We start from the raw sequence: 13,015 nt of genomic DNA, 5'->3' as shown, positions 1-13,015 counted from the left end.
TCCAATAACGGTTTGAATGACATCTGGAGGGTGGGCCACCCCACCCACCGCAAATACTCTTATTACTCCTCTGTACATAAGCTACACACCAGAATAGACATGATTTTTGTATCCGCAGCCGTAATTCAAAAAGTGTGTACGACTGAATACCTAGCACGCACCATATCAGACCATAACCCGCTCTGTGCAATAATGACCTGGGGCCACATGCACACTCGCATACCAACATGGCAACTGCAGACAGACGCTCTCTCAGACCCCCCCTTCCACGCAGAAATGTCCAAGCGACTGGCTGATTACCTCTCACTGAATAAAAATACAGCCTCATCTTGCGCTACAGAGTGGGATGCCCATAAGGCGGTAATACGCGGACAATGCCTCGCGGCCACAGTGGGGGTAAGAAGGACACTCACCAAAGAACTACAAGGTCTGGAGGTTGAGGTCTCCAGTAACGAGTCTACACTAGCTGCTCTGCACTTGCTGAGAGCTGCCCATAGAGAAGTAGACACCAGACTATGTAAGCACGACTACAGACCCTACATGACACGACAACACGCTGAGGGTGATAGATCAGGCAGGCTGTTAGCGTGGCTGACCCGTTAACCCTCAGAATCATCACTCATTGGTGCGATACGCCTGAACTCCGACGTCATTATCAACACCCAAGCAGGAATTAACGAAGCCTTCTCCACATACTACCGCACCCTATATACGCCTCCTTCCCCCCCATCGGAGTAGCAATTAATTGACATACTATCACTCGTCTCCCAAAACCAACATATCACTGACAATGCAGCCACTTTAGACGGTCCCATTACTATAGAAAAACTGCGCTCAGCTCTGGCACAAATGGCACATAGTAAAACGCCTGGCTCAGATGGCCTACCGGTAGAGTATTATAACTCCCATGCTACTCACCTCCTACAGCCACTCATAGAGGTATTTAACGAAGCGCGTAATGAATTACAACTGCCAGACTCCATGCGCGAAGCTCTAATAGTCGTACTTCCGAAGGCGGGCCGTGATCCTCTCGACGTTAAATCATACAGAACGCTCTCTCTCCTCAACACAGACTGCAAACTATTAGGGAAAATATTGGCAAACAGGCTACTCCCTTACTTATCAAGCTTAATACACTCTGATCAGTCCGGCTTTATTCCAGGGAGAAGCACCTTTTTAAATATTAGAAGACTACTCCACATAATGCACAGCAATACAGAATTAGAAGCGGTGGCCCTCTCCCTAGATATTGAAAAAGCGTTTGATACTCTGAGCTGGAATGATCTTCTACGCACACTCAAAGTGTTTGGATTTGGTCCCGGTTTCATCAGTTGGATCAAAACGCTCTACTCCAAACCCACAGCCTGAGTTAAAAATGGACGTGCTATTTCTGAAGCATTCCCCATAGGCAGAGGCACCAGACAAGGTTGTCCATTAACCCCTTTATTATTTGCCATAGCCATGGAACCATTAGCAATTAAGCTACATAGCTATGCACACATATGGGGCATCACTGAATCTAATACACACCATATTATATCCTTATATGCAGATGATGCCCTGATATACCTATGTAATCACACCACCTCCATGGCAAATGTGTTGCTAGTGCTCGACTCCTTCACTCTCGCCTCTGGTCTACGTGGCAACTGGTCCAAGTCGAGTATTTTCCCCCTTACCCCCATACCAATCGACCTTCACATGGTATTACCGCAATATCAACTGCCATGATCACACACTACCTTTAAATATCTTGGGATACAAATTTATCTCTCCATTGCTGATTTGAAAGAGGGCAATATTGATAGAGCACTCAGTTCTACCCGCAGCTCATTGTCGTTTTGGAGCTCACTTCCTCTATCCCCCATGGGCCGGGTAGCAATAGCCAAAATGCTCATCCTCCCCAGGTTCTTATATTATTTCACTGCCCTTCCATTACGCTCGTTTTTTAGTAAACTGCACTCATTATTAACCGACCTGCTCTGGGGCAAAGACAGACGCAGAGTAGCGTTAGCTATAACACAATATCCGCAAGAAGCGGGCGGACTGGGCATGCCTAACTTCGAAAGATATTATGCAGCTGCCCAGCTATTGTGGTTATCCACATGGCTCAGGGAAACATCTCCTCCCGAATGCACAATGCTGCAAGCATACACAGCCCCACAAATGATACTGTCCTCGCTCTTATCCGGCCCTAACTGCCTATCCTCAAAACCCATATTGTTGGAGGCAGCTCGTTTCTGCTGGCGCAGATACGTTCAAAGCAAGACCCCCATACCTCCTTATTCCCCTCTGTTACCGCTGTTTCAGCTGCCGGGCACCCAAATACTCTCAACACACCATGATACACAGGACATAAGTACACTGAATGTGGGCAATTACTACTCTAACTCCACAATACGCACCTTCGCAGAGCTAGTGGCCGCTGGGGTTATGCACACTGGTGCCTTCTTGATGTATAGCGCCATTAAAAGGCTACTCAATAACCTCTGGGGTTCTGGCAACAACGAACCACCCGAATCCCAATTACTTACCTCTGTCCTTACCATAGGTAGCACAAAAGGCATCATAACTAAATTATATAAAGAACTGCTAGCTGAAGTCTGCTCTGCCCTGCCGCTTGCTAAAGCACGCTGAGATTCCGTCCTCCCTTCTCCATTACCACAAAAAACTTGGGTCGCGGCTCTCACAACGATCAAGTCAATATCTCGCAATCCTCGATTGCGATACACCCAATTCAATTATATTCACCACTCATACCTATCCCCGGCCCGTATCCAAAGAATATACCCGAATACAAACCTGTCATGCCCCAGATGCGCTACTCCGGCAGCAGACTTTTACCACATGGTCTGGAGCTGCCACTCAATAAACTCAGCTTGGCACCGCGTGACGGATGGTGGGGGGGGGGGGGGAGTGTCCCTTTCATGTATGGAGAAAACCTTGGTTCGATCTCGTCACCACTCCCAAGAATGCTCAATGTCAGCAGTTCTGGTGTTGCAGTTTCCAAGGCGTCTCTCTCGTGCTCTCTCTCACTCTCTCTGAGATGCATTCTGCTACGTTGGCCATGGAGAGCATGGTATTCAGAACTCCAGGGCAAGAGCAACTGTCTCTAATCAGTCTTTCCTTCAGGGAGGATCTGCTATCAGAGCCACAGGGCAGGGTTTTACACCCAGCCTTTCGCAATCTCCACTTTCATGCTTGGAGATTGAGCGGTGGTAACTGAACATCTTTGACCTTCCTCCGGAGGTGGCTAATGGCATGTTGGCAGCACGTGTGCCTCATCAAAAACTGTATACACTTGTCATTGGGACAGATTTGTAATCTGATGGTGTATGCCTGCAGGCTAAGTTGCCTGATATTTTGTTGTTTGTTCTCATCTTCGCCGGGCAAAGCTTTGCTTTGGGCATAGTCAGAGGGTACTTTTTACTTTTTCTGACTTTGCTGGACCAGCTATCTTTGTTGTGATTCGTTTTTTGAGAGGACTCCAACACTTGTTTCCTACTTCTCCCTTTGTTATGTTGCAGTGCGATCTTACGTGCTCATCACATATTTGATGTGTACTCCCTTTGAACCTTTACACAGCTGTCCTTTGGAACTTCTCAACCTCAAGACAGTGTTCCACATTCCCTTGTCATTAGCGAAGCAGGTGGGTGAGCCTGCCGTATGCCACTTCCTCCCAGAAAACCTGGTACTCCACTCACCGCTCTAGGGAGGAGGAGATACTCAATAGTCTAGACCCCAAACAAGCACTGAGCTTTTCCAGTGATCATACCAGAGAACGCCGAGTTGACAATCAGTTCTTTGTGTGGTTCATAGGAGCAAAGAAAGGAAAAGCTGTTCCGAAAAGGACCATCTCTTGTTGGATCATGCTCGCGTAAAGGTCTGCTATGCACTATCCAAGAAGTAGTCTCTGGAAGGGGTAGGGGTTCACTCCACCAGAGCCAAGACTTCTAACACTCCATTGCGACATAGAGCTCCTGTCTGGACATATGCCAGGGGGCTACCTGGTCCTCTCTCCACATGTTTACAAAGCACTACTGTCTGAACAGCAAGATTTGCCGAGAGGGGCAAAGTACTTGCTGGTTTAGCAGATTTGCAGGCCCATCGCCGAGTAGGTATTGCTTTGGTGTCTCTTCAGCAGGTGAGGACTCTAAGGTTCGAAGTCTCTATTAGAAGAACAACTTACTTACCTTCCAGAACACTCTTTCTGACTCTAACCACAGATTCCTCATCGACCCTCCCTTCTGGCACGTCCTGTGACTCAGACTGTGCCACTAAAACGATCCCAATTTTAAGAATCTACACACTGGTCGATGCCAATTTACTGTTGGGGCTTCGCGTCTGGGCATGTGGACTGCTTCAAAAGCATGGAAGTGATACCCATATTGGTTCCAAACCTAATTTCTGGAGCTAGTGACGTCACCACATACCGGCACGCAGAAATACATATCAAGGGTTTCCGAATTCAGTCTGGCGCCTGAGGAAGTATGCAAATATACAAAAGGTGCTGAATCAGAGGTTTAATAGAATTTCTCTCAGAAAGAGCATTACCAAAGGTAAGTAAGTTGTTCGTCTCAATTCTACTTGACTTTACCATTAAAATACCGATCTGTCTGTAGCCCTCAAATATGCTAGAGCTGAAGGTAGAATAACAAATCACCCTTGTTTAATGTTCACCTTAGGTGCATTTGATATTGATACATTTTAAGATTAGTGTTGAGGCCACCGTGTCGCTTGGCTATCCATGCTCAGTTTATGACCCTTAAGTAAATGCACAACATGCCTCTGGGATTCAATCAAATGTTACCAAATAGTAATTGTATCTAAATGGCTAAATCCCTCATTTGGGGCGCATCAATCAATGCTGAAATAGCAATGTAAACAAGGCCATTCTTCTTGTGCAATAGAGATTCACGTTGGGACATGTCTGGAAATGATGAAGTTGTCCTGTAACTTAACAGTTTTTATAATCTCTGACATTTATGTGATTTTTTCAGTTGTATGTAAATACTTGCACCACGATGAGCACTGCGCTGTCAGCACTTTAATGAGTTTTGTTTTTACCAATCTATGAATGCAACTCAGAATATTTAAAAAAGCGTGGCCTTGATTACATTGTTATTTCAGCATTGATTGATGCATGACAAATGAAGCATTTACTTATCAATATGGTAGTTCAGTTTAAGGGGTTGGTCCTTGTTCAGAAATACCTGAGTTTATGACCATGCACAGTCTGGAAGGCCACAACAAGCATCTTAGCTATTTCTCTCACTGGAAGCAGTCAGCCTAAGGGAATAGCATCTGTATAGGAGTAGGTAGAAGGATGACAAACTTAGCACTCCCATTGTTCAACTTTAAAGACATTCTAATACGAGATGGAGGGCAAGAAATATACGCAATACCCTTGGCCTACCAAAGTTAGACACAGTGTATTATCTTGTATTACCTGTATACATTCTTTTCAATGACTGATTTGTAACTAAACCATCTTCTTCCTTTCTAGTCTTTCAGCTGAGGCCTGCATGCCAGCAGGTGTACAATTTGTTCCACCCAGCAGACCCTTCTGCGTCGCGAGTGGAACCTCTGCTGGAAAAGAAGTTTCACTTGTTGCCCCCCTTTAATGTACCACGATACCAGCGATTCCCGTTAGGTGACGGCACCTCAGCTCTTTTGGGTAAGACATCTCTTAGACCAGTGGTTCGCAACCTGTGGCCCGGGGACCAATGGGGGTCTGCGAAGCCTCCTCAGGGGGTCCGCAACTGGTTAGAAAATAAAACAATATTAACAGATTAGGTCCCCCAGCTTTCAGTAATGACTTAGTTGGGGGTCCCTGGACTCCAATAATGAGTTAGTGGGGGTCACCGGGTTCCAGTAATCATAAAGTGTGGGTCCACAGAAGTCAAAAGGTTGGGAACCACTGTGTTAGACACTCTCGTCCAGTTCTGCTCCGGCAGTGGTGAGTTCTGTGAGCTACCCCTTTTCTCATGGCCGAAGTAGTGCACCAGGAATTGTGTTATACACTTTAATTATGAATTAATACTATTAAATTATTGCTCCTGTTTTGACAACAATGTGCCTTTCTTTCCTCAAGTCATTGTTCCTCTCTTGATGAGCAATGTGAGTAAAGAAAAATCAGAAGTCAAAAGGAAATTCAAGACTCGAAAGGAGATCTATAGAGGAGTAAAAGGGTCCTAGTGATGTAGATGAAAGAGAAATTCACTAAGGATGCATGTAGATGGAAATTTAGTGGAATTTGTAAAATCACTAGGGAACACCAGCACTTGCAAGAGTCACGTTATCTGATACTAAAGAGTGAAAGACGTATTACTACAAATATTTATTATGCTCTCATCTTGGTGACATGCAAACAAAATCATCCAGCACAATTCTAAAACTATTCGGTTCCATCAGCTGTCAGTATAGAAGAACACATTATAGTACACTATATAAATGGGACGAGGAACACATTTAAATGCATCCATCAACATAATACCAAAAATAGGACATATGTGAAAAGGTGTTGAGTTTTAGAGCTTAAACGGGATGACATTTTCTGAGGAGATACATTTGGTGGCTCACGTTATGTATCTTGGCATCAGGGAGACAATAATAAATCATCTCAGTTGCCCTAATCATTCTGTTGTACCAATAACACTTCACCTAGGCTTGTGCAGTCATGATGGTTGACACCATTAGGAGCTGTGTGACAGACTTTGCGGCTGTTACGAAAGCTACTTATTAGCTGTTTTCTTTGGCTATTCAAGTCAAGACACATTACATTAGGGGTGTGAATTTGCTTCCCAGATGATGATAACTACTATATTCTTATAGAATATGAATATTGCGTTAGTTATGTTGGCAAATTGGTGCCTGGGCCAAGCGTATACTTTGGATTATCATTATTAACCTTACAAAAACTGTCTTCCTAGTGAGCATCACCTTTAGATGGACCTCCTGTTTCTGTCTAGTTCAGAATAAAGCATGATGATTCCCAGAAAGAGTCCTCCATACCTGTGCGTTAAGCTTAAAATTACTTCAGGTTTCCATACCGACCAGAAGTTCTCCCTACCTGCCCCTGGTTGCCGTCAGTCCTTGTGCGTCAGAGGAAATTGCCTGGTCTAAATGTGAAATTCTTAGTAATAATAGTAAAATTATAATTAGTGACTCTTAAGACTGCATCAAGGAATTCACTAACACCCCATGACTCTTTGTCACTTTTAGTGGAGAGACGTGTGTAGGAAGGCCTTCAAGGCTTCGTCTGGCATGTCCTCTTTTGTGAGGTCCTCTAGTGAATAAGTCTTGGGCAATCTGTTTCTAAAAATTGATAAAGCGAAGAAGCCTGATAGCGGATAGAGGAACATTCATTATGCCTCCAGTAGCGCATTCATTATGAGCACCGATCCCAAGTGCTTGCTTCGGCTACTGCCCCGATGCAATGATGTGTCTCTCATGCCCATTCCCTAGTTGCCACAAAGGGGATGGGCATGAGAGAGACGCATCATTGCACTTGTAAACTACTAGTGTGTGCTTCACCTTGTCACAGTGTGCTCGCCATGCAAAAATAAGTGGGTTCTTGAGTAATGCCCAAAATTCCTTGCAGGCCATTTTATGTTGTAGTGTTTTTTCCCCACAGCAAAATAGTGGTGCCTTTCCTATATAGTTTGATTTGGTAAGGGTATTCTTTGTGGCTCATGTAAATAGATGTTCTGAAGTCTGCATGAAAGATGAATGGCTCAGTGATAACCCTACATTCTTAGTTAGCGCTGGAATCAGTGAGTATCATAAGGGTGAAATGTGTATGTTTAATTGATGGGGCTACATAAACGATTTACATTTAAATGTGGACATTTAAAAAAATCATATCTTGAAATGCAACTTTAAAGGGGTGTACTTTAACCCTTGCACCCATAGGAGTTCTTCAGGACTCACAACCCTATAGTGACCTCTTGCATGGCCCAAGCCCTCTCTATGTCTTGAGGGAGCTAGCAAAATGAGAGGTTAGGGGGCCTTCTAACAATTTTACAGAGGGTGCCATTATTTTGTCGTGCAAGACTACAAGTATGTAGAGCCTAAGCATGTGTTGTTTGTCCGGACTGCTCCAATTCGGGGTTTCAGTGTAACCAATGACGGACTCCCCAGGGTGAGCACATTTTATCTTGCGATTCATTGCGGAGATCCTGACTAATCAGCTGGATTTATCAATGAGTTAGTATACATGGTCTATAGTTTAGCTCTCCAGCACATCACTCTATTCTATATTCTGCTCCTGCTGCATATTTTCATAATATCCCACAAACCTGAGGTAAGAGATGAACTAAAGTCACTGGTGAAAATGGCAACGTTAGAATTAATTTGTGGTGAGGCAAAGCTATTGTAGTGTCAGGATAGAAACTTTACAAGCCTTAAGTGCGGCGCCTATGGCCACATGCAACCACCAAGAGAAAATTAGTGATGGTTGGTGGTGTACATATACATGCAGTATGTGACTTTGTAGCTAGAGAATTGGATGTAAGATTTTCCTATCTTCCTTGTCTGTGTGCATATGCAAGTATTTCCAAAATGTTTATATAGTCTCATAAATTTGCATATTGTCAAGGCCAGAGTATACTGAACTGTTTTGTGAAAAGTTTCACCAACCTGTGCTTCTCTGTTCTGTGTTATTCCACTTCAAACATTGAATATGTTTTCATAAAAATATTGATTTAAGGGGGAACTACAACCTTTTTAAAACGTGTTGTATTCACTAGGCTATAATGCACTTGTAAGAAGGCGGACCGTACATCTGCCACGTTTGTGATGGAGTAACACTTCTTCCAAACTCAAAATAGGATCCTATGTGTATTAAGAATGGAAGGTTTTTATTTTGATTGTTGGAGACCTTTGTGATACCTTTTGATGGAACGTGTATTTGATTGATGGGTCAGTACATTACTTATATGGGTCTTTCTCAGGGACAGCTTAATAAAGGATTGGGGGACTTATTTCTTTCACTGAGGGCAACATCCTTCCTGTATCGTGGTCTATCACCTTGCCCCATGCTGTACTGGATTCTACTAGAAAGTTCAGTGCAGATTGTAAGCAATTATTAAAGTTTTGATGATATGATTGTTTATAGAAGGTTGTGGGTCCTCCGTTAACTCTGGAAACACAAGTGCAGCTCTTCATTTTCAAGAAAGTGTGTATTATTTTAATCCTAGAGCTGTGGGTATGGGGTTGTGAAATGTAAATGTATGTCAGTTGCATTGTGTTGCTACATGTCTGTTGTTTTGTCCTTTTGTTTCCTCCCTTGCTCACGTCTAGTTGAGACTGTCCAAGGCAACCCTACCCTCATCATGGAAAGCAGCCCCCTGGTTGCTCTCACGCGCCAGGATAGCGTCATGGAAACCAGTATCCCCGTTCCTGTCCTTAACTGGCAAGATGTTTCCAGTAGAACGGCTGCGTTTGCTGAGTGTGTGTAATCTGTGCCTCTATTTCATCTTGCTTTATGTGCCTTGACCCCTGCTTGCATGGATCTGGAATATTCCATTGCAGTGTTATTGATAATTTTCTTGTCATGACCGTGCATGACATTTGAATCACACTCTCTCTTCCGATTCCCTTATTTCTGTCTTTGTGAGCCCTGTAGGGCATAGTGTTTTCACCTTTGTGCACGTGCTTTCAGCTACAAACACACACACATACATACACACATGAATACACATACACACAGTCACTCCAGCATTCATGCACGTGCGTTTTCTTATTACTTTTGACACAAGAGCGATAACATTCTCCTAGCATGAAGACTGCATCTGACAGAGACTTCTATTTGGAGATTTCTTACCTTTGAATTTCCCCAGGCGTCAGACTGGATCCGCAGATTTTTCTTCGAGCATTTCCCTTGCGCGCCTTCAGGTGGCGTCGGTCGACTTCGTGTGGGTAGTTTGCGTCACGTTGGCTGTAATGATGTTATGGTCGTATATAGGCACCAGCCCGCCACACTGACGTCAGTTCTTTTCTTTCCGCGCCAACCTACACGCAGATACGGAGAAGAGCTACTCTCGGTCATTTTTTGACTGACTTCAACCGTTTTGTCGAGGTTTTTTTTTTTTTTTTTTTACACTTTCTGATGTGTGAAGGGTTTTGCGTTAGACTGGTGTCAAGCCACGTGACTCCTGTCACCGCATGATGACGGTGATGGATCTGCACCTCGTGGGTTTGTGGTGCCTGGAGTGCGACCATGACCCGAAGTCATGCTCCGAGTACCGGGCCATGAACCCAAAAGCTTTGAGGGAGCTGTCCCTAAAGCTCATGGCGGCCTGGCGCTCGACTCTTCGTCGCTCCTGATATCGATCAAGAGGAAGGTCACAAGACCGCTCATGGGGCCTCCACCACTCTTCTTCGTCCCACTCGAAGTCTTCAGGACATTCGGGTCACAAGAAGAAGTTGTCAAAGAAGAGCAAACTTTTGGCTTTGCCCCAGTGCTCTAGGCCTCTGTCCTTGGAACCTGCTTCTGGGTTGGCTCTGCGTCTCACTGAGTTTCTGGGAGCCAGAGCCATCCCTGCCCAACTCAGAGAGTTCTATGAAAGCTGTGCGTCTCATTTTTGAGCACACCAATCCCCCTGCAACCCCTTTGGGCCCAGCAGGGTCTGAGGAGGCCCCCTCTGGTTCCACGCTGGCAGATTTGGCCCCAGCTCCACAGTGCCCCTCAGGATCCGTTGTCTGATCTGTGCTGATGCAACCATCCCCGGCGCCAGCAAAGACATTGATGCTTCTGACGTCAGTCGGGCCCACGATCGACGTCGGCCCCATACTTATACCTGACTCCGCCCCGGAGCCAGACTGATGTCGCTCAACACCAGTTACGCCTTTGACAGGGCTTACATTCCCCAGGTTAGATCCTGACCCTTATAGGTACGAATATGGGTAAGTGTGGAGGGGACACTCAACCATTTAGAATTCCAACTGGAAGACCCTGAAATGGACTGGGCACAGGAATTGGGCAAAATTAGTGGTCTGGGTACCTCTCTTGACGCTGGCATGCTTACCCTACCGTGGCTATGGAAGAGGGAGCGTTGTATTCTGTGGTGGTGAGAAGGACAGTTGAGGTCCTCGTCCTTGAGCTACCTTCTGTGGCAGTCAGGACTAATCTCCTGACTGAGGTGCTTCAGCCTGGGATTTCCAACTCAGAACCCCTTTTACCTTTTAATGACCCACTCAATGATCTGCTACTAGGTACCTGGTCCAGTCCCAACACAGAGGCTCCTGTGAACAGGACAATCGCCCGCCGCCATCGACCTGCGCCGAATGACACTAAATTCCTAACCCAACACTCTACGCCTGAGAGTCTTGCCAAACAGGCTTCTTCATCGGGCGCATTCCCATCCGCACCCTAGGATAGGGAATCCAAGAGACTGGATCAACTTGGGAAGAAAATGTTCTCTTCCTCTAGTTTGGCATTGCGGTCTGTGAACACTGCATGCCTTTTGAGACGCTATTCCCATACCCAATGAGATACGGTCATGCAGCTGCTGCCGCAGGTCCTGCAGGAGGCCTGGGCCATTGTCTCCCAAGCCATTGCTGATGGGAGGGATGCAGCCAAGTTCACAATACTTTGTGGGCTGGATTCAATCAACTCACTGGGCAGATCGGTTGCGTCAACAATGGCCCCATGGCGCCACGCCTGGTTGAGGACATCTGGCTTTTCGGGGGATGTCCAGCAATCAGTCATGGACATGCCCTTCGATGGCACTGTCTCTTCGGAGACAAAGCTGACTTAGAGCTTGAATGCCTCACAGCTGCTCCTTGACCCCCACAGTCTGCTTTTCGCCCATTTCGTGGCTACGGAAGGGGCACCCAACTGCATCCATTCCCTCTTTGTCATCCTCTGTGTGGCAGCGGACACATGATCTCACGTGCTCGTGGATCAAGGAGCCAGCGTTCCGCCGAGTCCACCACCGCCCCACTGCAGCCTCAAAACCTTCCTAGTCCGTCACTCCATCCCCAGACCAGTTGGAGGCAGGATTCGCCATCACTTGCCCCACTGGGAATCAATCATGATGGACAGGTGGGTTTTGCAAATAGTCCGAAGGGGCTACTCCCTCCCTTGGAGACTAACCCTCTGGCCATGCCACCATCTTATGATCAACTACCGGAGGATCACTTAGCACTTCTCCACAAGGAAGTTGTGGCTGTCTTAACCAAGGGAGCCATAGAGAGGGTCACTGTGCCAGAAGTAGCTTGTGGTTGTTATTCCCACTACTTCCTGGTGTCCAAAAATACAAGGGTCTCCGCCCTATTCTAGATCTCTGGGTCCTCAATCTCTTCATCAGAAAGGAGAAGTTCAAAATGCTCACTGTAGCTCATGTCCTATCTGCCTTGGACCATGGACCCAGGATGGAAGCATTGGACTTGCAAGATGCCTACTTCTGCATTCCTGTCCTGCCTGCCCACAGACGTTACTTGCAGTTTGTGATAGGTCACAAGCACTTTTAATTTACTGTGCTCCCCTTAGGCCTTACCAGCGCCCCTCAGGTGTTCACAAAAGTGATGGTTGTGGTATCAGCTCATCTGCGCCGGCTAGGGGTTTCGGGCTTCCCCTACCTCGATGACTGGCTGTTGAAGGCAAGCTCACCCCAGGCTGTCATCTTCTACCTTCAGACTAAGGCGAACCTCCTGCGTTCGCTGGGGTTCACTATAAACGTGCCAAAGTCACACCTGACTCCCTCTTAGATGCTCCTGATCCCTTTCATTGGAGAGGTTCTGGACACAGGGCAGTTTCTGGCCTATCCTCCCGAAAAGCGAGTCCAGGATATTCAGGCTATGATACTGATGTTTCTGCCTCTATCCTGGGTTTCAGTGAGAATGACTTTAAGGCTGCTGGGTCTCATGGCATATGAGAGCTCTGCAGTGGGACCTCAAGTTCCAGTGGGCGCAGCATCAGGGAAATCTCTCAGACATAGTCCAGACCTCGGAGGGAACTGGGCAAGATCTGCAGTGGTGGCTTTCAAATTGAGATTGGGTTAGAGGCAGA

General features: G+C 46.1%; 1 protein-coding gene across 8 annotated transcripts in view; it reads left to right on the top strand.

Moving 5' to 3' along the window:
* PITPNM2 (phosphatidylinositol transfer protein membrane associated 2) overlaps positions 1 to 13,015 on the top strand; it is an 832,934-nt gene that overhangs the window by 714,823 nt on the left and 105,096 nt on the right. For 4 of the 8 annotated variants that reach the window (XM_069214975.1, XM_069214971.1, XM_069214973.1 and 1 more), the window contains 2 exons: positions 5,507 to 5,677; positions 9,304 to 9,453. In XM_069214975.1, coding sequence (XP_069071076.1) covers positions 5,507 to 5,677; positions 9,304 to 9,453 — 321 coding nt within the window. The remainder of the gene's footprint in view (positions 1 to 5,506; positions 5,678 to 9,303; positions 9,454 to 13,015) is intronic. The other 4 variants (XM_069214977.1, XM_069214974.1, XM_069214976.1 and 1 more) reach the window with 1 other exon arrangement.

This window comes from Pleurodeles waltl, chromosome 11, assembly GCF_031143425.1.
Source record: "Pleurodeles waltl isolate 20211129_DDA chromosome 11, aPleWal1.hap1.20221129, whole genome shotgun sequence".
In the NCBI taxonomy this organism is placed as follows: domain Eukaryota; kingdom Metazoa; phylum Chordata; class Amphibia; order Caudata; family Salamandridae; genus Pleurodeles; species Pleurodeles waltl.
Note: the sequence above shows the minus strand (reverse complement) of the source record. Positions and strands in the feature narration are given on the sequence as shown.